Source organism: Physeter macrocephalus, chromosome 14, assembly GCF_002837175.3.
Source record: "Physeter macrocephalus isolate SW-GA chromosome 14, ASM283717v5, whole genome shotgun sequence".
NCBI classification, from domain to species: domain Eukaryota; kingdom Metazoa; phylum Chordata; class Mammalia; order Artiodactyla; family Physeteridae; genus Physeter; species Physeter macrocephalus.
This window is the reverse complement of record NC_041227.1, coordinates 11,739,831-11,765,845: the sequence shown is the minus strand read 5'-3', so window position 1 is coordinate 11,765,845 and position 26,015 is coordinate 11,739,831. Positions and strand designations below refer to the sequence as shown.

The 26,015-nt window shown below is 42.1% G+C and overlaps 1 protein-coding gene across 3 annotated transcripts in view; it reads left to right on the top strand.

Annotated features, from left to right (window-relative positions):
- Positions 1 to 8,583: 8,583 nt before the first annotated feature.
- Positions 8,584 to 26,015, top strand: part of CSE1L (chromosome segregation 1 like) — a 42,831-nt gene continuing 25,399 nt past the window's right edge. Inside the window, exons 1-7 of one of the 3 annotated variants that reach the window (XM_007100272.4) lie at positions 8,584 to 8,704; positions 16,674 to 16,769; positions 20,388 to 20,530; positions 22,912 to 23,013; positions 23,088 to 23,233; positions 23,562 to 23,652; positions 25,247 to 25,354. In XM_007100272.4, the coding sequence (XP_007100334.2) occupies positions 16,685 to 16,769; positions 20,388 to 20,530; positions 22,912 to 23,013; positions 23,088 to 23,233; positions 23,562 to 23,652; positions 25,247 to 25,354 (675 nt within the window). In that variant the 5' untranslated portion in view covers positions 8,584 to 8,704; positions 16,674 to 16,684. Of the gene's footprint in view, positions 8,705 to 9,161; positions 9,291 to 16,673; positions 16,770 to 20,387; positions 20,531 to 22,911; positions 23,014 to 23,087; positions 23,234 to 23,561; positions 23,653 to 25,246; positions 25,355 to 26,015 lie in introns of those variants that run through there. The other 2 variants (XM_007100273.4, XM_007100274.4) reach the window with 2 other exon arrangements.

Here is a 26,015-nt window from a genome sequence, read left to right as displayed (position 1 = left end):
TTTTTTTTTTTTTTTTTTTCGGTAGGCGGGCCTCTCACTGTTGTGGCCTCTCCCGTTGCGGAGCACAGGATCCGGACGCGCAGGCTCAGCAGCCATGGTTCATGGGCCCAGCCGCTCCACGGCATGTAGGATCTTCCCGGACCTGGGCACAAACCCGTGTCCCCCGCATCGGCAGGCGGATTCTCAACCACTGCGCCACCAGGGAAGCCCCGATTTTAGTATTTTTTTAAATGCCTGTTTCTAGACACAAGCCAACCTTACCTGGTACTCAACTGAAGATTGAGCCTCTGAGGATAATTTTATATAATAGTCAATTTTCATTTTTCCCAGAGATTCCCAGTCTTTACATGAAGCTTGTATAGCCTCCTCTCCTTTAACCTAGTTCAGATTTGCCTAAAGAATTTATCTTGATTTATGTCCAAGAAATACCCGTATGTTCTAATAAACTTCTTAGCTTGAGTGAATTTGAGCTTAAATAATGGCATATTGATTTCCTTCTCCAGAGTGCAAGGGTTTCTGAGAAGAACCAAGCACCATGCTGTAGCAGAGGCCAGTGGTCAGATCATGGAAGCTGGAAGGAAGAATTCTTTTGTCCTGTTTTTTTTCATATCTTTTTTTTTATTGGAGTATAGTTGCTTCACAATATTGTGTTTATACTGTACAGCAAAGTGAATCAGCTATACCTACAATCCCACTACTGGGCATATACCCAGAGAAAACCATAATTCAAAAAGACACATGCACCCCAATGTTCATTGCATCACTATTTACAGTAGCCAGGATGTGGAAGCAACCTAAATGTCCATCAACAGAGGAATGGATAAGAAGATGTGGTACATATATACAATAGAATATTACTCAGCCATAAAAAGGAACAAAATTGGGTCATTTGTAGAGACTTGGATGGACCTAGAGACTGTCATATACAGAGTGAAGTAAGTCAGAAAGAGAAAAACAAATATCGTATATTAACGCATATATGTGGAATCTGAAAAAACTGGCATAGACGGTCTTATTTACAAAGCAGAAGTAGAGACACAGATGTAGAGAACAAACGTATGGATACCGAGGGGGAAAGTGGGGTGGTGGGATGAACTGGGAGATTGAGATTGACATATATACACTATTGATACTATATATAAAATAGATAACTAATGAGAACCTATTGTATAGCACAGGAACTCTACTCAGTGCTCTGTGGTGACCTAAATGAGAAGGAAATCCAAAAGAGAGGAAGAACTCATTGTGTAGAAGGATTTGTGCTTTCTGCCCTTTCGGGGTACTAGCACTGAGCAGGTTATCCATGTCATTCATTCATTAACATTAATGATGTTAACATCATTTTAAAATAAATTTATTTATTTATTTTTGGCTGCGTTGGATCGTTGGGTCTCTATTGCTGCGCGCAGGCTTTCTCTAGTTGCGGTGAGCGGGGGCTACTCTTCATTGCAGTGCACGGGCTTCTCATTGCAGTGGCTTCTCTTGTTGTGGAGCATGGGCTCTAGGCACGCAGGCTTCAGTAGCTGTGACATGCAGGTTCAGCAGTTGTGGCTCACGGGCTCTAGAGCGCAGGCTCAGTAGCAGTGGCGCACGGGCTTAGTTGCTCCGTGGCATGTGGGATCTTCCCAGACCAGGGCTCGAACCCTTGTCCCCTGCATTGGTGGGTGGATTCTTAACCACTGCGCCACCAGGGAAGTCCCAACATCATTAACATTTATTGATGTTTACGGCACTCCAGACACCTCACTAAGTGCTTTGCCTACAGGAAGTCCTTTAAACCTCACCACAACCATATGATGAAGGTCGCAGCATTAGATGAGGACACTGAGACCCAAGAGGCCCACCAAGGGAGGGGATCACACCATTGGGAAGTGGCAGAGCTGGGATTCTGACCCAGACTCTGTCTTCAGAGCACACACACACCAACCACACTGCATCTCACTGCGCCGGTTGATCTGGTGCATGAGGTGGGAAACCCAGCAGGGCATCCAGCAGAACACAGTCCTGGTCTCTGAGGAACTGATGTTCCAAGGCCTCTGTTTTGTATGTTGAACTGCTTGGATATTACAAACACCTGAGTTAGAAACAGTCATTATCAGATCTCTTACACTACCTTGGTAGGGCTATACCCTCAGAGTCTTTCCAGACTAGCACAGACATTCAGAAGTCGAGGAAAGGAACGGTGACTGGCAGAGAAGATGTAAGAGGAAGCGAGCAGATGCCGAGGTTGCGCCAGTAAGCGCTTGTGGTTTGTGCCTTCATTTTTCCACTTTAATACACACCTTAAAAGTCACCAATTTGTAAATGCTGAAGAGGGTGTAGAGAAAAGGGAACCCTCTTATGTTGTTGGTAGGAATGTAAATTGGTGCAGCCACTATGGAGAACAGTATGGAGGTTCCTTAAAAAACTCAAGACAGAGTTACCATGTGATCCAGCTATCCCACTCCTGGGCATATATCCAGAAAAAGACAAAACCTCTAATTCAAAAAGATACATGCACCCCCAATGTTTGTAGCAGCCATATTTACAATAGCCAAGACACGGAAGCAACCTAAGTCTATCAACAGATGAATGGGTAAAGAAGACGTGGGGTGTGTGTGTGTGTGTGTGTGTATAGGAATATTAACCATAAAAAGGAATGAAATGATGCCATTTGCAGCAACATGGATGAACCTAGAGATTATCATACTAAGTGAAGTAAGTCACACAGAAAAAGGCAAATATCATATGATATCGCTTATATGTGGAATCTAAAAAAAATTATACAAATGAACTTATTTACAGTAGAGAAATAGACTCACAGACATAGAAAACAAACTTACGGTTATCAAAGGGGAAAGGTGGGGAGGGAGGGATAATTTAGGAGTTTGGGATTAACAGATATACACTACTATATGTAAAACAGATAAACAATAAGGACCTACTGTATAACACAGGGGACTATATTCAAGATCTTGTAATAACCGATAATGGAAAAGAACATGAAAAAGATATTTATATAGATATAAATATTTATAGATATAGATATCTGAATCACTTTGCTGTACACCTGAAACTAACAACATTGTAAATCAACTATACTCCAATTTACAAAAAAAAGGCACGAATTCGTGACTTCTTTAGAGTCCCACACTTGCTCCTGCCTCAGGGCCTTTGCCTATGCTGTTCCTCTGCCTGGAAGGCGCTTTCTCTAGATTGCTTCATGGCTAGTTCCTCCTCCTGGGTTCAGCCGAAACACTAACTCCTTGTGCCTTCTTGGTGTCCTCCTCAGAGCTCACCACCATCTGTAATGATCTGTTTGATATGTCTTCCCCCACTGAAATGGGGGAATGGAGTGGGGGCAGGAACCAGGGCTGTTTTGTTTATGACAATCTCACCAACCAGAACACAGTACCAGATATAAAATTCACTCAGTGAATTCTTGGTGAAAGAATGTAGGGATTTTTTAAAATGTTTTTTAGTTCTTTTATTTATTTTTAATTTATTTATTTTTGGCTGTGTTGGGTCTTGGTTGCTGCGCGTGGGCTCAGGGCCTGAGGGTGGGGACTTCCAGGGTCCTGCACGACTGGAATGTGGTCTGGAAGGGGGTGGCACAGGTTCAGGTGAGCACGGAAGGGCACCCACTTGGCCTGTGGACCCCTTGCCTGTGGGCAGGGAGTGGCTGGAGGAGGGCCAGCGTGGAGCCCTCTAAGGCACAGTGGCCAAGGTCCAAAGTCTTGCCCAGCTCTAAAGTAGCACACCTGGGAAAACGGAGGACTGGGGACAATGGGAGGGCGTCAAGAATACACTCCCACCGGTCATAACAAATGGTCATAATAGCTAACACTGTTGGGAGCTGTTTCCCAGGTGCCCTTTTGTGGGCTTCATATTTATTGGCTCTTTGATCCTCACTACCACCCTGAGGCAAAATAATATTATTACCCGTATTTTAGAGATTAGGCAATCAAGTTATAAGTAACTTGCCCGGTGTCACACAGATGGCATTGGGGTCTTAACCTCCGTAGTCTGGCTCAAATCCATGCACTTAACTAGCATGATGCAAAAGGATGAAAGAATTCTGGCAATAAAGGGATGCTGAAAGATATGTCAGTTATATCTCAAGGACTTCCTGGTGGCGCAGTGGTTAAGAATTCGCCTGCCAATGCAGGGGACACGGGTTTGAGCCCTGGTCCGGGAAGACCCACATGCCACGGAGCAACTAAGCCCGTGTGCCACAACTACTGAGCCGGTGCTCTAGAGCCCGCGAGCCACAACTACTGAGCCCGTGCGCCTAGAGCCCGTGCTCCGCAACAAGAGAAGCCACCGCAATGAGAAGCCTGCGCACCGCAAGGAAGAGTAGCCCCCGCTCGCCGCAACTAGAGAAAGCCCGCGCGCAGGAACGAAGACCCAACGCAGCCAAAAATAAATAAATGAATGAATAAATTTATTTTAAAAAATTATATCTCAATAAAACTGGGGGAGGGGAAGGGCCAGGAAGTTGTTAACAGGAGGAAAGTAGGTCCAACCATACTGATATCAGACAAGAATTGGAAGAGGAAAGCTTTGAAAGGGCCAAAGAGGAATATTTCACATTATCAAATGGTAGACTTCATCAGGAAGAAAGGGCAGGAACCCTTTATCCACCTAACAGCTTCAAACTATAAATCAAAAGCTGACTGAAGTACCCTTTAACAATGACAAAGCCAGAACCGCGATGGGAGACTCACACGCCTCTCAGAGAACATCAGATAAAAAACATTTAAAAAATAAGAACATAAAGGGCTTAAATATTCAGTATATTATCTACAGCAAATGTCCTAATTAGTGACAGACCAAAAGCTGTTTGTACCATGTGAATTTTCTACCATGTGCACAAGAAAGAAAGGTGCCTCCATTTAAAAAAAGGTAAGAAACAGCAATCTGACATGTCGCAATTTTAGCTGTCAACACTTTTCTGCATCTCAGCTGGGCTTTAAAAGTGAGATAGAACCAAAAGAAGACTTCTTCTTTCCAAGCACAGCCACATGTGTCCATGCCCTTCTGAATCCAAATAAAATGTAAGAGTATCTTCCTTTTTTCAGAAAATCTTTCCATACAGTATATGCATTGTTTTATCAGGGTTTCGAAAGAAAGAAAACTACATGCATACTCAGTTCTAGCTCCTGAAAATGGCTGAATTATTTTCCTTGGTTTCCAGCACAAGAGCAGTTGTGGCAAACCTAAGAGTGTGTGTACGTTGGGGGAGGGAGGATGGGGATCCTCAGGGAATCTTCATGGATCACCCACGCCCCACGGAGGATGGAGAGAGAGGACCCACAAGCCTTTCTGTGGCCCTCACCCCTGTAGGTGTTTTTATTTATTTATTTATTTTTTTTTTTGCGGGCCTCTCACTGTTGCGGCCTCTCCCTTTGCGGAGCACAGGCTCCGGACGCGCAGGCTCATTGGCCATGGCTCACGGGCCCAGCCGCTCTGCGGCACGTGGGATCTTCCCAGACCGGGGCACGAACCCGCGTCCCCTGCATCGGCAGGCTTACTCTAAACCACTGCGCCACCGGGGAAGCCCAGCCCCTGTAGTTCTTGAGGCTGCTACGGGTGAGGCGAGAGCACCCCGCTGGAGCCACATCCACAGACATGATAACCTTGGCACATCTTGAGGGCTTCCTACAGAAACGGGCAGTGATGCTAGACAGACACAAGATGCCAGCCAGCTTCCTTCCTGATTGGCTTTTGGGGATGTAAAACTGTTAAGTCATCAGAGTTGCTCTCACCAGGACTAGAGGAAAATGTCCAGGAAAGCAGATTAGTATGATCAAGATGATTGCTTATACTATTGCTGCAATGGTAAAAATATATCTTTTCCACCAGTGTCCTAATAATGTACACCTTTCTCAATGGACTTCATCTATTTATATAGGGCATTTAATTCAACATTCAACAAATATTTATTGAACATATTGAACAGCTACGCTGTGCTAGGTGCTGGGGGTATAGATGTAAATAAGAGAAAGTCCTTGTTTTAATAGCGTCCTTAGGCAGGTGCGGGGGGGACAATTGAAAAAGATAATTGGGGACTTCCCCGCAGTCCAGTGGTTAAGACTCTGGCCTCTCAATGCAAGGGGCACAGGTTCGGTCCCTGGTTGGGAAACTAAGCTCCCGCATGCTTCATGGCGCGGCCAAAAAAAAAAAAAAGGAGACAGTTGCAGGGAGTGATAAATGCTGTGAAGAAGATGATATAATGGGGGTAGGGCTGTCAGATAAAATACAGGACACTTGGTTCAATGTGAATTTCAGATAAACACTATGATTTTTTTAGTGTAACTACGTCCCATGCGATATTTATACTAAAAAATCATGCATTGCTTTTCTGAAATTCACGTTGCACCGGGTGTCCTGTATTTCATTTGCTAAATCTGGCAACCCTAAATGTCTCGTTATTGGGTGGTGAGGAGTGGGTAATTTCGTTTGGAAAAAAGTGGAAGGCCTCTTTGAGGAGGTGACATTTGAGCTGGAATCTGAAGGTGCAGAAAAGCCAGTCTTTCAAGGATCTAGAAGAGCCTTCCAGACAAAGAGGGAAGGGCACGTAGGAATGAGGTGGGAATAAGCTTGGAGCTTGGAAGAACAGAAAGGAAGGTGGGGTGGCTGAGCTGGGTGAGGGTGGAGGGAAGCAGAGAGGAAGGTGATGAGGAGCCAGATCTTGTAGGGTTTGTGGACTATGATGAGAGAGGGTGAGTAATTTTACCGAAAACTTATAACTACAACCCTTCTACTCAAACAGAGCAACTTTCTACATTTTATACATAGGAGTTGCTTTTACATGTCTGTAGCCAGGGTGCAGTCAAAGATAAACACAGCCGGACATTGTTAAAGTGGTGAAAACAGATTTTATTCTGTAATTACTGGTAATTACTGGTGGGGAAAGAGCTGAGCTCATTCGGGACTTGTGCGGAGGTGATTGGATGTTTTAAAAGGAGAATGAGGGAGTAAGGAAAGAACGGGCTCAAGTGAAAAGTTAGAGTTGGTCAGTGTAAATGTGATGAGGCCAGCAGTGTCTGCTAAGTGGGAATTACCAAAGTTAGGCTTCTAGCCTCCCATAGAGACTGGGAGACAGAGACCCTACCTTCCTGATGATTACATTTCAAAGGAAGGGCTTTCAGGTCCTTAAGAAAGACATTCCTGAAGTGTAGGAGATACATATACAGATACATATACCTCTGAAAGGACAGAGGAAGGAGTTCACAATTTTAAGCCCTTTTCAGTAAATGCTTTAAGAAAGGGAGGTTGGAGCCCATCCTCAGATCTTGGTTGGAAAAAAACAGTAAATTCACCTGGTGGCACTGAGTTTTCTCAGGCAATCGTGAGGGGGTGGGAACACTGGGGTCATCCTAGGGACACAGCCTTGTGTTGCTAGAAGCCATGTTCGAGATTGGTCAGCGCTTAGTGTAGAGGTTTGGATGGAGTCACCACGGGCTGAGAGTTCTGCCGTCCTCAGTGCCTATATCCTTTTGTTCCTATATTTGTTTCCTCAAATGATGACCAAATAGCATGCCTTTCAGTCCCAGGATTAGCAAGCTAGCAATTCCAAGGGATGGGCTCTGAGGGGAGATAGCTGAGTCTGTTGAGGGAGGCAGAGGAGGTGGCCAAAACTGAGGGTTGGGATTTCCATAAGTCACCATTGGTTCCTCTTTCCCGCACTCAGTGTGTCATAAGATCCTATGGGCTCTACCTCTAAAATATATCCTGAAGCTGTCCACTTCTCTCCACAGGCACTGCTACTCACCCTAGTCCAGGCCTAACATCTCTTTCCTGGATGCCTCCAGCAGCTTCCTCACTGGTCTCCCTGCTTCAAGGTCTTCCCCCCATACAGTCCAAGCAGCAACTGGTGGACCTTTTAAAATATAAATTTGATGGTCATCCTGTAATGGGTGCACTTAAGACATAACACTGGCTTAAGAGGCCTGCATCATCTGGCCCCTGCTGACCTAACTTCATCTCCTGCCATGCTCCACTTTATTTTTTAAGCCCCAGCCTAGCCCAGTCCTGCCTCAGAGCCTTTGCTATTAGCATCCCCTCCTCCTGGAATGCTCTGCAGGCTGATCCACAGCTGTCTCCTTGTTGAAATTCAAGTCAATTGTCACTTGTTTAGAGGTCTCCTCTGGCCATCCCATTGACATTCTACGTCACTGCTGCCACATCATTCTGTTTTTAAATCCTATGAGAAGACTCATAGCACTTATCAAATTTGAAATTACCTTGTTTATTCCGTTCCTCCCTCTAAAACATAAGCTCCATGAGGGGCAGACAGTTCTCTCCGATTGGAGACGCTTTGGACATGACTTTGGGCAGTTCGTTCAACAGTTATATAAGACCTACTAGGTGCCTGACATCAAAATAGGCCACAATGCAGCGGCCACTCGCCGAATCTGTGCTCGTCTCAGGATGGGCATTGTGATGCCCGACGGAGCGTTCAAAGCCAAACGGCATTGTCGCTTGTGACGTCAGCACACACAGAGCGGGGCCGCGATTGGCGATTCCAGCCTGGGTGGAGCCGAGCTCCCTCGGCCCCGCCCCTTGCCTCGGCCCCGCTCACGCATGCGTCCCGACCACAGCCTCGCCGCCGCGCCATTTTGCCGGGGTTTGAATGTGCGGTGGAGCGGCAGCAGGGGTGGGTATTTCCGGCTACGGTCTGCGGCTGAGATTCCCTTTTCCGTACCCGTATCCCCACGAGGTAAGGCGCGGGCGTGCACGGCCTGGCACAGTGGCCTCTTGGGACCCGGCTGCGGGAGGGATGAGGCGCTCCCGGCACTTCCGAACGCTGGGAAGCAAGGACCGCACCTCTGGGCGAGAGCGGAATATGGGCCCGTGTCCTGGGCAGCGCCTTCGGGCAGTCTTCGCCGACGGGTCTCGCCTCCCCTCTTGGCGTCCCAGGTCTGAGGCCCAGGCCCTGCGGCCCCCGAGCCTGCGAGGGGCGAGGGCAGTCCAGGCGCGGCCTAACCAGAGCGTCCCCAGCGCCCGCCCCTTCCCCTCCAGCGCCTCGCTGACTGGCCGCGCCGCTCGGGAAGGCCGCCTCTCATTGGTGGCGCCCGCGCGTCCGTTCTCGGCGCTCCGGGCCACCCGCAACGCGAGCGGAGTGCGGCAGCCAGGCCTGTCCGGCGGCTGAGCGGGCTTGCGGGCAGCCGCCCCGACCGCCTCTTCCTCTGGCCTCACTTTCTCATTAAGGAGGCGGTGGACCGGCACCTCCCAGTGCTTCAGTCTCCGCGACTGTAACACGGGCTTCTCCGCGACTCTAACACGGGCTTCGTGATCTCACTTTGGTGAGTTGCTCGTGAAGATTAGCTTGTAGTCCGTGCACCGGGGGGTTCACGCACCTGCGCGGTAACAAGGGGTCCACCTCTTGGGGGAGACGCTATGGCGTGGTATACCGTTTGGAGCGTGGAATTCAGCTTTGGAATGAGAAGGCCTGGGTCCGTTCCAGATTTAGCCTCTCCTTAGGGGTGTAACTTAGGGCTGGTCTCTTCATCTCTCCGGCCTCCACTTCCTTATCTGCAAAGTGGGGTTGAAAACATCTACTTCGTAAAGTGGCTGAGGATCCACTGAGTTAACTACCGTGGTTTACAAAGTCCCGTCGGTGGTGACCATTGTCCGCCTCTCCCATCTGTCTCTTCTCCTTAGCCACTGTAGCCATACTGCTGACCTTTCTTTTTCTTAAATGTTCCGAACTCATGTCCTCCATAAAGCGTTTGGACGCGCCTTTCCTCTGCTTGGAAATTACCAACATCAGGTCTTTGCTGGTTCCCTGTCTTTGGAGTTTCGCTCCCCTTACGCCTTTTTTGACCAACCTCTCAAAGGATCTCTTTCCTTCAACTCTTCATCACATCGCCCGAGTTTTAGTTACTTCACAGCTTTTATCATATTCTAGAATCACGTGTAGTTTACTTGTTTATTGTCTTCCTCAACTGCTAGGATGTAAAAAAGCAAGGACCTCGCCTGTCTCATTACTGCTGTACGCAGATGGCTGTTGCTTGCCACGTGGTAGTTGCGCGAGTATTATTCCTTGGAATAATAATGCACAGAAAGGGGCTTTTTACTCTTGGATCCTAACAGTGCTCTTTTTCTCCTCCACTTGGGCCCCCATAGTCAAATTTTTGGCCCTTTTTTGTGTGTCTCCGTTTTTTGCATAATTCTTGGGACTTGATCTACCCAGCCTCTTCCCTCTTAAGACCCTTTGTCTTTCATTTCTTTACATCAGTGCAAGAGAGTTCTCTCTCCCCTTCTGTTTACTTTGATTTCTGCTGGTTGGGGACTGGAATAGAGGGAAACCATTTCCTATGTAGTATTAGATGGGTTTGGGGGTAGTGCTCTACCTTTGGTATTAATTTGTTCCTTTATTCATTTAATAACTTGATTGAGCATCCACTTAATCTCTGTGAATACAATGAAGAAACAAAAATGGACAAAGTCCCTTCCTTTGGGAAGCTTATATTCTAGTGGGGGAAAGAACAAGAATACAAATAAATGACCTAGATAATTTCAGATAGTGACAGACGAAGGCGACTTCTCTGAGGATGTGGCATTTGAGCTGAGACCAGCTATGGAAAGATGAGGGAACAGAACATTTCAGGCAGAGAGAATAGAAAGTACAAAGGTCTCGGGACAGGAACAAGCCTGGAATATTTGAGGAAAATCCAGCTTGCACAGAGTAGTATATGAAGGGAGAGGTATCCAGGGACCAGATCACATAGGGCTTTGCAGACAATGTAAAAAGTTTGGATTTGCATCTCATTGGTATGTTCTTGTGATTAGAAAGCAGAGGGTGGGGCTTCCTTGGTGGCGCAGTGGTTAAGAATCCGCCTGCCAATGCAGGGGACGCGGGTTTGAGCCCTGGTCCAGGAAGATCCCACATGCCCACTAAGCCCGTGCGCCACAACCACTGAGCCTGCACGCTAGAGCCGTGAGAACCACAACTACTGAGCCCACGTGCCACAACTACTGAAGGCTGCGCGCCTAGAGCCCATGCCCCACAACGAGAGAAGCCACCGCAGTGAGAAGCCCGCGCACCGCAACGAAGAGTAGCCTCTGCTCTCTGCAACTAGAGAAAGCCTGCGTGCAGCAACAAAGACCCAACGCGGCCAAAAATAAATAAATAAAATAAATAAATTTATTTATTTTTTTAAAAAAAGCAGGGCTTCCCTGGTGGCACAGTGGTTGAGAATCTGCCTGCCACACGGGTTCGAGCCCTGGTCTGGGAAGATCCCACATACCGCGGAGCAACTAGACCCGTGAGCCACAGCTACTGAGCCTGCGTGTCTGGAGCCTGTGCTCTGCAACAAGAGAGGCCGTGATAGTGAGAGGCCCATGCGCCACGGTGAAGAGTGGCCCCTGCTTGCTGCAACTAGAGAAAGCCCTCGCACAGAAACGAAGACCCAACACAGCCAAAAATAAATAAATAAATAAATAAATAAAAAAGCAGAGGGTGGATTGAGGTGTTGGGGTATGTTCTTGATGTGTGTGTGCGCCAGATAGTTTTCATTTATTGGATCTCTCTCCCTTTCCCCAAATGTAGGGCTTCAGGAATGGTTCTCTAATGTGGGGGAAATATCTAAGGAAAAGGCACACATCTTGGATCAACTTACGTCACAGATGTCTGTGAGATGGCCTTGGAAAGCAAAGCTTTTATTCCAAAAATCTTCCATCTGTAATTGAGGGGCTGTGAGAAGAGGCTAGACTTAGGCCCAGCCATTCTTTCGACAAGAAGAACTTGGGATTTAGATAAGCTTGTCGTAATTGATTTATTGTGGTACATATTTTTTATTTTTTGTGTATTGGTAGGGATTTCCAAAAATAGCTCTGGAGAAGTAAAGTATCACCCCTTATTTAAAGGCAAAAGAGTGAATTTTTTCACTTCTAGTTTGAGTCTTTAAAGTCAATAACACTTTTTACATTTATATATTGCTAACATTTCCAAGTGTCAAAGCACCTTCACCTGTGGCAAATAAGATAATTAGACCTTGATCTTGCTGATATTTTGTGAAAACCTGTGGAGTATTCTCTAAAATTACCTGATTTGTCATACTTTCCCATATCGAGGCTAAGCTTATAAATTGGGTGTATAGACATTGTCACTGAGGAGATAGAAAAAGGATTTGTTGACATTTAGTCCCTTAACTAACATTAAAAATATAGGACTTATGTAGTATTTTAACTTTCAGGGTTGTAGCATGCATATTTATATCCTCCCCCACTACGCCTCACACAGTTTTTCCCCCTACACACTTTTTTTTTTTTTTAATTTAAAAATAGTCCCACCCTGGGCTTCCCTGGTGGCACAGTGGTTGAGAGTCTGCCTGCCGATGCAGGGGATACGGGTTCGTGCCCTGGTCTGGGAAGATGCCGTGGAGCGGCTAGGCCCGTGAGCCATGGCCACTGAGCCTGCGCGTCCTGAGCCTGTGCTCCGCAACGGGAGAGGCCACAACAGTGAGAGGCCCGCGTACCGACCGCCTGTGCTCCGCAACGGGGGAGGGCCCAACAGTGAGAGGCCCGCGTACCGACCGCAAAAAAAAAAAAAAAAAGTCCCACCCTAGCACTTCAACTTTGTTGTTTTGTGGGGTCACTCTGTCATGTGCTCTTAGAATCAGTTGTCTCCAGTTCTTCATGTTTGTCACAGTCAATTGACCAAAATAAATGTGAAGAATGATAGTGCTTTTTGATGGGGAAAAAAAACTCAATAAAGGGTATGTAGCCTTTGAAAATCGTACAACAAATATGTAGTAGGTACCCATCACTGTTTTAAGGGTCTAGGGAGATTGCAGTGAACAAACCACAAAGTCCCTGCTCACATGGAACTTACAGTCTAATGGAGAGAAAAGCATAGTAAACAAGAAAGCAATTCATATGCCTGATAAAATTGACTTGGAAAAACAGAGTAAGAGAATGGAGAGTGGCTGAGGTGGGTGCTCTTTTAGATACGATGGTCCAGGACAGCGTCTCTAAAAAGAGATATTTGCAAAGAGACCTGAACGAAGTGGGCAGTGAGCCACAAAGCTCTCCAGGGGCAGAGATATCCAGGCAGACAGGACAGTAAGTGCAAGCCTCCGAAACAAAAGTGCTAGCACTGGCAGATATGAACAATAATACAGGACAGATTTCAAATTCAAATCTTTCTTCAAGCATTTCTGAATGAACAGAAACTAATTATGGCAGTAAGTTGGTCACTGTTTATCTGACAGGTGTAACTGAGTTCCTACATTATGTAGGGCCTGCTCGTAACTGATCCTCAGAGAATAGTCTCCAATCCAAACTGGATCCATGTTTTAGCTGGTTCGCTGACATACTGTCTTATCCATTAGTTCATGCAACAAATGCTTAATGAATGTCTGCTGTGTGCCCAGGCAGTGTTGAAGGTCCTGGGTATACAGAGAGGAACAAGACCTACAAAGTCCCTGCCCTAAGGAGCTTACAAATAAGAGATAACAAGTCAAAGATCTCTCAGATGAGGATAAATGCTATTAACAGTACAATAGGGATGAGGTAGATGATAGTCATGGAAGGCTCTTTTGAGGATTTGACAGTGGGCTGACAGCTGAATGATACCTGATATCAAATTAGAAGGAAGGGTGTTATTACAGGCAGAGAGAACTGTCTTTGTCTGGTTTGAGGAACATAAAGAAGGCTTTGGGGGCTGGAACATAGGGGCAAGAAGAAGGTAGGAGACGAGGTTGACAGGTGCCAGATTGCATGGGACTCTGTCATGAAGAAAGTTAGTGAAATGCAGATTTATTGAGTAGTGTCTTTAAAAACTCAACAAAATAGATTCAGTTAACATCTATAATCCCCTCAACACACAGAGTTTCTAACATGTTGCCTTGCATAAATCCCAAAAGGTAGAATAATTTGCATGTGGCAAAGCAAGTTTTTTTTTTTAGCTCATATATACTGATGTAAATGGTTTTGCTTGGCACAGCAAACTTTCATGATTTCATAACAGATTCAGCATTGCAACACAAAAAAGAATGGGAAGTGAATTGATTAAATCGCTGCTTTCCAACATGTGTTCCATAATAAAGTGGTTCGTTGGCCAAGTGATGGGAGGAACTCGATTAAAGAACATTAAATGGATAACTTACTCTTTGAGTTCCTGAAGCCTTTAAAAAGTGAATCTCCAAAAGAGGGGGAATATGATGCGTAGCATTTTCCAAACTTTTGGTATAAAAACCAGAAAGAGTAGCCTCTTGATAAATTGTGTGGTTAAGCAGGACTTGATATTCGTGCCCATAGAGTGGTTTGCCCTGGGTCACAGGAGGTGAATCTATAGGTGGGGGAATCTACTAAATCAGTCAGCATATTGGCTTCCCTTATGATAAAAACGACTGTACCGAGAATACAAATAGTTTCGAACAGATCAGTCTCCTTAGCAGGTGTGGTTTCTGGCTGTGGAGGAGTACTCTGCACAAGCACAGCATTAGCTATAGCCCTTTATAAAGTCTTTCTAGCTTTTTATTTTTTATTTTTTATTTTTTTTAGTGACAACATGAAGCGTTATGGCTTTTTTTTTTTTGGATCAGTCTAGTTCAAAATCTTAGTCTTTGACTTCTTCCTCTCCCTACTTCTAATATGGCTGTCTTTTTTCACATCATCCTTTCTATTGCTGTTGCTGGTGCTTCCGCTCTAGTTCAGCCCTCTGTCATTATTTCCACTTGAGAGGCATCCTTGGGTAGTAGGAATAGGGTAGACCTATAGGGTCAGACTGATTTGAATCTAATCTTTATTAATTGTGTGCTTGGGGAAAGTTAGTTAATCTCTCAGAGTTGCCTTCCTTGATTGTAAAATGGTTATTGTGTGAAATGATGTGAAGCGTATCATCTAGCACTGTGCCTGGTTCATGTTTGTGACCCTTCCCCCATTTTACAAGTGTCCTAATAGATCTTCTGTTCTCTTCCTCGACTCCAATCTGTAAACCATTACCAGCCCAAAGTACATATATTCCACTTTCATTAAGTTTTTACCCATTTCAAAAAACCTTTAGTGCCTTCCTCTTGTACATTAAATCATGAAATTCTTCAGCTAAGTATTGGAGAACCTATATGATCTGATCTCAGCCTCCAAGTCCACTGTTCCCCAAAGGAGCTATGGATTCTTCCCATCTCTGTACTTTGCTCACACTATTGCCTGTATGAGATGGGTCCTCATTCCACTTGGCCTATCCAAATCTATATATCCTTCAAGTTCACAGCCTCTGGGAAGTCTTGGACCACAAATACTCCAGTGACGCTCTTCTTAACCGAGCAGTTAAGTTGTTGTCTGTGTGATTCATTTGGCAATTACACTCAAAAGTGTTTCAGAATTCAGATTTTTTTTTTTTTTTTGAAATGCACTTGCTGTAGATTATACAGCATCCCCAGTGGGGCATGGGATATCGCCCTGCAATCAAATACATTATTTAGTGAAACAAATTTACATACTAAGTGAGATATTTATATTTACAGCCTCGGACAGTTCAGGCCAGGTTTTGTTGCCAAGTGGGTTTGCCACAAACTTGTTAAAAAAAAAAAAAACTCAGTTTATAGATGTTTGGATCTCAAAACTGCAGGAAAGGGATTATAGGTCTGTAGTTGGTATTTCAGTTTTATCTTGTCTTCCAACTAGGCTTTTTTTTTTTTTGGCTGTGTCGGGTCTTAGTTGCGGCACTCAGGATCTTTTGTTGCAGTGCACAGGCTTCTCTCTAGTTGTGGCGCCATGGGCTTAGTTGCTCCATGGCATATGGGATCTTCCTGGACCAGGGCTCGAACCCATGTCCCCTGCATTGGCAGGTGGATTCTTAACCCCTGGGCCACCAGGGAAGTCCTCCTTGTCTTTTTGATGATCGCCATTCTAACAGGTGTGAGGTGTTAATCTCATTGTAGTTTTGGTTTGCATTCCCTCAGGTTTAATGATGTTGAGCTCCTTTTCATGTACCCTTTGGCCAACTGTATGTTTTCTTTGGAAAAATGTCTGTTCAGCTCTTCTGCCCATTTTTCAATTGGATTTTGTTTTCCAAGTTGTATGAGTTTTTATATATATCTGTTTTGGAAATTAGCCTTTTTATCAGATATGATTTGCAAATATTTTCTGCTATTTGGTATGTTGTCTTTTCATTTTGTTGTTTTCTTTTGCCGTGCAGACACTTTTTAGTTTGATGTAGTCTGACTTGTTTATTTTTGCTTTTGTTGACTTCACTTTTGGTGTGAAAAATTGCTTTTTAATTATAATCACAGCTGTCATCTTATGAACCCCAAAATTATCTTCCCAGGTGCAAATTCTCAGTATGTAGTTTGTTGTCAATACCTGTGGTTGCATGTTGTACACAAAGGAATTTATTCTAGTTTTTTATCTCGGAACTCTATGGGATCCTTAGAGTTAAGGATGCTTAAAATTTTAATTTTTTATTGTGAGGCTTTAAAAAAATAAATCTAGTGATTTGTGTTTTTAACCCTTAGTTTATGGTATGTTTTTTCTTCTTTGTCTCAAAATTATCCCACTACTGTTTCAAAAAAGCCCACCTTATCTTCTGGAACCTTGTCTCAGCTAAGAGTAAGCAAGGCTTATAGCCCACACATAAAATGTAACAAGTAGATGACTTTCAGAGAGGGGGACACCTGTAATATAAAATGATTCTTTTATGTAAATCACTGTGTCTCCATGTGACCTCATTTTTGTTTTAGGTTCTGCGACAATGGAGCTCAGCGATGCAAATTTGCAAACACTAACAGAATATTTAAAGAAAACTCTTGATCCTGATCCTGCCATCAGACGTCCAGGTAAAGAAAATAAATACTCTTTTGTGATTGATTTATTCTTAAAGGACAGGTGAGGGAAACGTTTGTGCAATATGCCTGATTGTAAATAAAATTAAAAAAAAAAAAGATTTACACTTGAATTCTTAGGCATAGTTTATTTTTCATTCTCTACCCATAAAGTCTTTAGTTGGCTGCTTATAGCTGCTATAACATATGGTGGTGTGGGTTTTTTTGTTTTTGGTTTATTTTTTGAGTAAAATAACTTTTATCCCTTCTGGGGTGAAAAGGACTAGTAAGTTTAGGATGCTTTGTCCCTTGACCTTTCTGAAAATCGCTATACACCTGCCTGTTTTAGAGATATAATAATTAGGGCAGAGAGGTAAGAGTTAATTGCCTAAAAAGTGATTAAGTGAATGAAACTAGGTAATCAGACACTGTCTCTTAAATCACCATGTTGGGTTTGATTTAATTAATATATTTTAAGATCTAGGGTTCCTCCTCCTCTCTCCCCCCTCCCAAATTTGACCAGTTTTCATTAGAGACTTAGTATAAGTTTAGAATTATAAACTCAGATGCCCACAGGAGTCACACGTAAAGGTAAATGAAGGAGGCAGGCCAAGGCGGTTAAGTGCCTTGGTTAAGGGGCAAATATTATTTGGAACCAGCTAACTCTGGGGGATTCACACCAGTCTTGCAAGATCAGATTTCCAGCTTTGCTTGAAAAATAAGGATATTTATATGAAGTGTTCTCATCGTTTTTTTAAATTTATTTATTTTTGGCTGAGTTGGCTCTTTGTTGCTGCGTGCGGGCTTTCTCTAGTGGCGGCAAGCGGGGGGCTACTCTTCGTTGCAGTGCACGGGCTTCTCATTGCGGTGGCTTCTCTTGTTGCATAGCATGGGCTCTAGGCGCGCGGGTTTCAGTAGCTGTGGCACACGGGCTCAGTAGTTGTGGGTCGTGGGGTCTAGAGTGCAGACTCAGTAGTTGTGGCACACGGGCTTAGTTGCTCTGTGGCATGTAGGATCTTCTTGGACCAGGGATCGAACCCGTGTCCTCTGCATTGGCAGGCGGATTCTTAACCACTGCGCCACCAGGGAAGTCCCTCTCATTTAAAAAAAAAATATTTATTTATTCATTTTTGGCTGCATTGGGTCTTCCTTGCTGTGTGGGCTTTCTCTAGTCATGGCAAGAGGGCTTCTCATTATGGTGGCTTCTCTTGTTGAGGAGCACGGGCTCTAGGCTTGCGGGCTTCGGTGGTTGTAGCACCCTGGCTCAATAGCTGTGGCTCGCAGGCTCTAGCGCACAGGCTCAGTAGTTGTGGCACATGGGCTTAGCTGCTCCATGGCAGGTGGGATCTTCCCAGACCAGGGCTCGAACCCGTGTCCCCTGCCTTGGCAGGCAGATTCTCAACCACTGAGCCACCAGGGAAGCCCGTCCCTCTCGTTTTTAAATGATAGCAATTAACTTCAAAAATTTTTGAAACACCATGAAAACCAAACAAATTTCCGGGGGCCACATGTGTCTTGTGGGTAGTAAGTTGATGATCCTTCTTGTAAGCCGTATTAACCAGAAATGCTCTTAATCTGCTGTTTCGGAATTGACTGATGTGCATTCTCATAAAGAGGATTTTGGAAGCACCCCATGAAGACCCAGATGAGTGCATGCACATATATGTTATATTTATATGTTATATATGGTACATAGAATTGTACACATGTTAATGCATCCATCCTAGTCTAGAAAGGCCTTTGTGATTTCTGTGAGGGAAAATTGATTTTCCTGTTAGTGCTTAAAGAAGTAATTTGTTCTTGGATAAAAGGAAATTAATGGCTCTAGTCTTAGACTTTCCCAGAAAGCCTCTGCCAACACTGTCTAATAAAAATTATTTTTAATAATTGTGTCTTTGTACGGTTGAGGTGCTGTTGTCTTATGAATCAGGGACAATATGTGGGAATAAATTGATGTTTCTGAGAAGAGTTAAGAACAGAGCATTTCCCAGGGGTTGCTGGATGTAAAATACTGACCAGCCAAACATTGACGCAGCCAAAGCCTTCTGTAAACCGCACAAACCATAGAGAACCCGAGTGTGTCCCATCCTGAAAAATATTTTCCAGTTCAGCATTCTTCATCTTCCAAGGAACACATGGTAGACACAAAGCAGGGCGGCTTTGAGTGTGGAAGTTAAACTCTTGGGACTCAATTTGGAAAGAAGTTAAATGATATTAAATCGTAGAAGATAATACATGCTAACAGCAGACCTTTTCAGTAAATATCAGAACCTTGGAATGGATGTTGCCTTGTGAAGCTTAAGACAGGAAAAATTAGAAGTGCTATAAACCTTCATGGTGTGATCTGTAAACCTAGGAGATTTATTATCCCTAAATGTAGTATGAGTTTAAAACTTATGGGTAAAATCTTTGTATAAATTTATTGCTGATATTAGAAATGTTTAATTCAAGAAGAAAACTGAGGGCTAGTATGGTAGAATAAGGACTGGACTAAAACGTTTTCAGTGATGAAATCTTCTAGCTGTGTGATCTTACTTAACCTCAGTGGCCTCGTCTTTATTTTCTTTTTAACATCTTTATTGGAGTATAATTGCTTTACAGTGTTGTGTTATTTTCTGCTGTATAACAAAGCGAATTAGCTATATGCACACATATATCCCCATATCCCCTCCCTCTTGCGTTTCTCTCTCACCCCTCTAGGTGGTCGCAAAGCACTGAGCTGATCTCCCTGTGCTAAGCAGCTGCTTCCCACTAGCTATCTATTTTACATTTGGTAGTGTATATATGTCAGTTGCTGATCTCTCACTTCGTCTCAGCTTACCCTTCCCCCTCCCCATGTCCTCAAGTCCATTCTCTACGTCTATGTCTTTATTCCTGTCCTGCCCCTAGGTTCGTTAGAACCGTTTTTGTTTTTTTTTTTAGATTCCATATATATGTATTATCATACAGTATTTTTCTCTTTCTGACTTACTTCACTCTGTATGAAAGACTCTAAGTTCATCTACCTCACTACAGATAACTCAGTTTCGTTTCTTCTTATGGCTGAATAATATTCCATTGTATATATGTGAGTGGCCTTGTCTTTAAAATGAGGATAATACTACCTACCTCTCTGGGTAGTAGTGACAACTTAACATATTTGAGTAAAGCACCAGACACATATGGTTAATAATAATATGTATTAGCATAAATTAACTCATTTAATCTTAATCACAGTACTATAAAAGAAATATTACTACCATTACTAATAGTACTAATAATAATCCTTCTGGAACAAGACGGGGTGTATGAATTTTGCCCTAAGGTCAGTTAATCTCTCTGAGAAGCAGATTGTCCTTCACATGGGGTGATCATCTGATCAGGCCATCTTACAGGTTTGTGAGAATCGGGTGAATTAACAGATGGTAAAGTGATGTGAAAACCGAGGTATTATATAAATTTAATGTAACATCATATGTAGTTCATTTAATAGATAAGAGAAGTGAGGCACTAAAAGTGATAGGTTCCCTAAGGGAAAAAATATCCTAATCTTTCCATGATGCTTCAATCAGAGATATACATAGTTCACATATTCATGAAGTCTTAAGATTTGTTTGTAATAACAAATCTTCTAACATGGAAATTGTTTTACAGCTGAGAAGTTTCTTGAATCTGTAGAAGGAAATCAGAATTACCCACTGTTGCTGTTAACATTACTGGAGAAGTCTCAGGATAATGTTATCAAAGTGTGTGCCTCAGTAACATTCAAGAACTATATTAAAAGAAACTGGAGAATTGTAAGTATTTTGTGAGTACATAGTTTAAGACCCTGCATGTTTATAAGATTGATATATGCAGTGTTCCTGAACGATTCAGGCACAGATTAAAGATAAAAGCAGGACCCGCCTCAACAAAATATTAAAAAGTCAAATCCAAAAATGTACCAAAAGTATAAAAATACCATGACCAACTGGGATTTATCCCAGATATGCAAGGCTGGTTCAACATTCAAAAACCTATCGACTAAGAAAAGATAAATCACATTATTATATCATTAGGTGCAGAAAAAGCATTTGTCAAAGTCCAACACCCATTCATGGTAAAAACTCAGTAAATTTGGAATAGAGAGGAATTTTCTCGGCAGTGTAAAGACTGTGAAAAACCTATAACTAACATCATACTTAATGGTGAGAAACTTGAAGCTTTCCCACCAAGATCAGTTACAAAGCAAGGGTGTCCCCTCTTACCACTCCTTTTCAACATTGTGTTGGAAGTCTTTTTTTATTATTGTTTTATATATATTCTTTTGCCATGGCATGTGGACCTTAGTTCCCAGACCAGGGATCGAACCTGTGCCCCCTGCATTGGAAGCACGGAGTCTTAACCACTGGACCACCAGGGATGTCCTTGATAATGCAGTGGGCTTCCCTGGTGGCGCAGTGGTTGAGAATCCACCTGCCGATGCGGGGGACACGGGTTCGTGCCCCGGTCTGGGAAGATCCCATGTGCCGCGGAGCGGCTGGGCCCGTGAGCCATGGCCGCTGAGCCTGCATATCCGGAGCCTGTGCTCCGCAACGGGAGAGGCCACAACAGTGAGAGGCCCGCGTACCGCAAAAAAAAAAAAAAAAAAAAAAGATAATGCAGTAAGAAAAGGAAATATACCATTTGGAAAGACATAAAACTGTCTTTGTTCTCAGATGACATGATTGTCCATGTAGAGAATGCAAAAGAATTGACAAAAGTTAAACAGGACGTTTTTCCAAGTTGCTGTTTTATTTAAATTCATATCAGTTAAGTCAGCTTCATAACCCAGGTTGCTAGAGAGTGTGAGACTTCGTTTTAACATCCAGTTTGGTTGAAATTTAACTTTAGCTTACTGTCTGCTGAAGAGATATTACATGGGAAGATACAGTCTAAATGAGTAATTGAAGCAATTTCTATTGTAAACAAGGAAAAATTATATAAAGCTGGAAAAAAACACATTTTTTTAATATATATATGCATTCTACACATGTGTAGAATGCAAAATAATTTAGATTTGAAGTTTTTGATAAGGGATTTGTCCTGTGTCTTGTGGGATATGGAAGTATTTTCTAATCATAAGGTGAATCTTATTCTGCAAGTTTAATGATCAGTATAGCTATACATTGAGACACGGGTATCTTCCCTACCTTAGCTATGACAGTGGTTCTAAATTGGGGGTAGTTTTGCCAGCCTGGGAATATTTAGAGACGTTCTGGTTGTCCACACTGGGGGTGGGGTGGGGAGGGTGTCTGGCATCTAGTGGGTAGAAGCTGAGGGTGCTGGGAACCATCCTACAGTGCACAAGAAAGATCCCCATAACAAAGATTTATCTGACCCAAAATGTCAGTAATGCTGGGGTTGAGGTAACTGCGTTAGGATAAAGAAAAAGTGAGAAATGTTTTTAGTAATAGCAGTAATGATACTTAGAAAGTATTAAAGTTGACAGAAATGGTCAGTTTTTCTAAAAAATCAGCTTTAAATCTGGTTAAATATTTATTTAGAATCTTTTTTCCTCATTCCATAGAAGAATTCAAAAACAGTAAATATTGTTTTTAAGCCTGTATAGTCAAGCGTTCTCACATGTGGTGAAGAAATGACTTGGTGAATTTTAGAATGTTTAAAAATCCATTCATCTACTTGTAGACATGCAGGCCCTATCCCTCTGTCTTGATTTGTAAAACTAGTGAGACTTCCAGAACCTCTTTGGGCGATGTAGTCCTGGATGCATTCAAACTGGTAATGGTCAAGAAGTTTTCATTGAACAGGCCTTTCTTTGACTTAAGGTAGCGGTCAAATTGAAGCTTTTGAAGATGAATATCGGCTGAGTAGCATATATGTATAAAGATTTTTAACCACATGTTCTTATTAGTTTACTTACAGAACTGAGATTCTTAATTGGCATCAGGGTGTCAGAGAAGCTCCTTAACTTGTATGTAAAATATTTACATTTGGGAAGGAAGGTACATTTTTCTGCAGAAAAATGCTTCCATCAGATTATTAAAGGAATCTGTGACCCGTTTATGTAGAAGGAAGGCCCTACCTTCCTGTTTTTCTTAGGAAACCAGGAAATGAGAAATGGTTCTATTTTATCTGCAAACCCATACAATCATAGATACGGATTTATGTTACTTGCTCATTAATGTTTTGCTTTTAGGTTGAAGATGAACCAAATAAAATTTGCGAAGCCGACCGAGCAGCCATTAAAGCTAACATAGTGCACTTGATGCTTAGCAGCCCAGAGCAAATTCAGAAGCAGGTATGTGAGGCCCTGCTTGTTAGGTGGGCTTGTTTGTAGAGCTTTCATCTAATTAGTCTCTTTCCTCCCCACAGTTAAGTGATGCCATTAGCATTATTGGAAGAGAAGATTTCCCTCAGAAATGGCCTGACTTGTTGACAGAAATGGTGAATCACTTTCAGAGTGGAGATTTCCATGTTATTAATGGAGTCCTTCGCACAGCACATTCTTTATTTAAAAGGTATTGATATATAAATTCATATTTTAAAAATACTTTTTTCAAATATTTTTGCTTGTGTATATTTTTGTGATTATGTCATTCTTTTATGATAATTCTAGAATAAGAGCATAAGCCTCTCATTATTGTGTTTGTTTCTTCTTAAGTGTAGGATGTTTATTTCATATTGCCCTATTACTTATGAAATACCTGGTCTTGATAAACTGTGCTTGAATTCCCTTTTTATTTCAGAAAGCTATCTAGCCATAGATTTTTCTCTAATCTAGCCTTGAAGACCTAAAGTCAGTTAACAAAAATTTGTAAATTTACCTCTTTCACCTTAATTTTCTAGATATCGCCATGAATTTAAGTCAAATGAGTTATGGACTGAAATTAAACTTGTTCTGGATGCCTTTGCTTTGCCTTTGACTAATCTGTTTAAGGTATGTGATAACATCTTGGTGGTATTTTTAAATTACTTAATATTTTAAAGTGCTTGAATATTTGTATAAATTTTGTTTAAGAGATTGCTTTGAAAGCATATTTGATAGGTAAAGGTTTAGAGCTGCATTTCTTTTGAAAAATTTCAAATCTACACCAAAATAGAGAAGCTGGTAGAATGAAATCCCATGTATTGACTACACAAGTTTAACGGTTCCTAGAATTTTATTTCTTTTTAATTTGTTCTCCCCCTTTGATTTCTTTCGAATAGTTAAAAGCAAATCCCAGGCGTCATATTATTTCACTGAAGTATTTGAGTATGTGTCTCTAAAGGAATAGATCTGTATTTTGATTTGACTGTTTATGGAGTTTAATTTATATATCCGTACATCATCTTATAGTACATAAGCAACTTTCCTAAATATCTTTCTGAAACTTGTTTAAGATTGAAAGAGAAGCATTGTTAACCTTTTTTTCCAGATAAGGAAAGTGGAGGGTTCGGTATCACACAGCTAATAAAAAAGAAAGCCAGGCCTCAAACCTAGTTTTGCTAACTTGAGAAAAGCTGCTCATTTCCTGTTTTCAAAGGAAAGTTGTGTGATAATCAGAACTTTCTAAATTACAGAGTATGCACAGGATTTTTCATGGTTAGGATATCTTACTGATAGTACATTTTTATTTTTAAAAATAAAATTGGACAAAATGTCAATATTTTTCATCTACTGGGCTAGCAAAGATTTTTATTTCTTTTTAATGACCTTAAAAGTTTTAGCCAGGAGCAGGGAGGGACGGGTGAGGGAAAAATGTTTTAGCCAGAGTCCAGTGAAATGAACACTAGTGTCCTGTCCATTGGATTATAAATGGTACTAGCTTTCTGGAGTTTGACATTTCATTGAGAAAACCATAATATTCATATTTTCTAACTCCAGGATATAGTTAGCAACATTTGTTGAGTGTCTTTTACATTGTAGGTGTGCACAAATTACGAGGGCCTTTTATTTATATTTTCTCATTATATTCTATGAGGTAGGCATTATTCTTAATTACAGACAGATAAGGAGATGGGGGCTCAGTAAAATAACTTACTCAGAGTCATGCTTATTATGAGTAACAGAATCTGGGTTGTATCCAGTTCTATCTGGCTTCCAAAACTCTTACTCATAGCATACTGTTCTGCACTGGTAATACAATTCTAGAATCTCAAACTCAGAAAACTAGAAGTGTGCCCAAAGTTGTATACATAAGCTTGTTTATTGCAGTTAGAATAATAAACAGTTGCAAACAACCTACAGGCCAGGTGGCAGGGAATTATTTAATGAGTGCATATAAAGACAGTTTTGTGTAATATAGTTATATACATGCACAGAGGAGAGTAGAAGGATCTAGTCCAAAATATTAATATTGGACTTTACAGTAGTGCTGTGATGGACAGCTTAAAACTATATAATGTGTTTTTTCAAAAATCCTAAATGACTGTATACTACTATTTAAAAACCAAATTTTGGAGAAGATGTATGAATAGTTTCAGCCTAGTACAAGGCTTTTTCACTAAGGTTTACAATACACTAAAACCGTCTTCCTAAATTCCTTTCCAAGGCCACTATTGAACTCTGCAGCACCCACGCAAATGATGCCTCTGCCCTGAGGATTCTTTTTTCTTCCCTCATCCTAATCTCAAAACTGTTCTACAGTTTAAACTTTCAGGTAAGTTTCGTTTTATTTCTTGCTTTTGATTCTTATTCTTGGATGTCAAATATGAAGTTTTTCACTTGATAAAAACTTCTTTGCTAGCATTGATTCCCGCCCCCGAAAAAAGACATTAGTTGCTTGTTTTCTGATTCCCCCACATTCTTTTTTTTTTTTTTTTACAAGAGATAAATAAACTAACACCAAGCATTGTAAATGGATGACCACAACAAAAGCAACAATGATTGCAATTACCAAACACGAAACACACTCATACTATGTCATAATATTGACATTCAGTCCAGTAATCCTCCACTGTAACAGTTTCTTTACTTTGCAGTGAAAGACATCATGTATTTTTAAATTATCAGCACTCACCTGAGGTCTTTAAAAATCAACAAAAACATAATTTTGTGATCTCTTTCATTTATTCTGGTTCTATTTTTTTCATCATGATCTTTTGTTAGCACTTTTATGAATTCATCAGCTTTCCATTAGAGTTCTGAAAATGCTTATTCATTCAGTTCAGCAGTATAGTCAGTTACCAGAAACCTGTACGTGTCAGAGTCTTTTCCATGAACCCTTTTATAGGAACATTTTTGCAAAAGCATCAGAGTACACCCAGAACTGTCTGTAAATGACAAAAGACTTAAAAATGACCACGGTTAAAGATTTGATG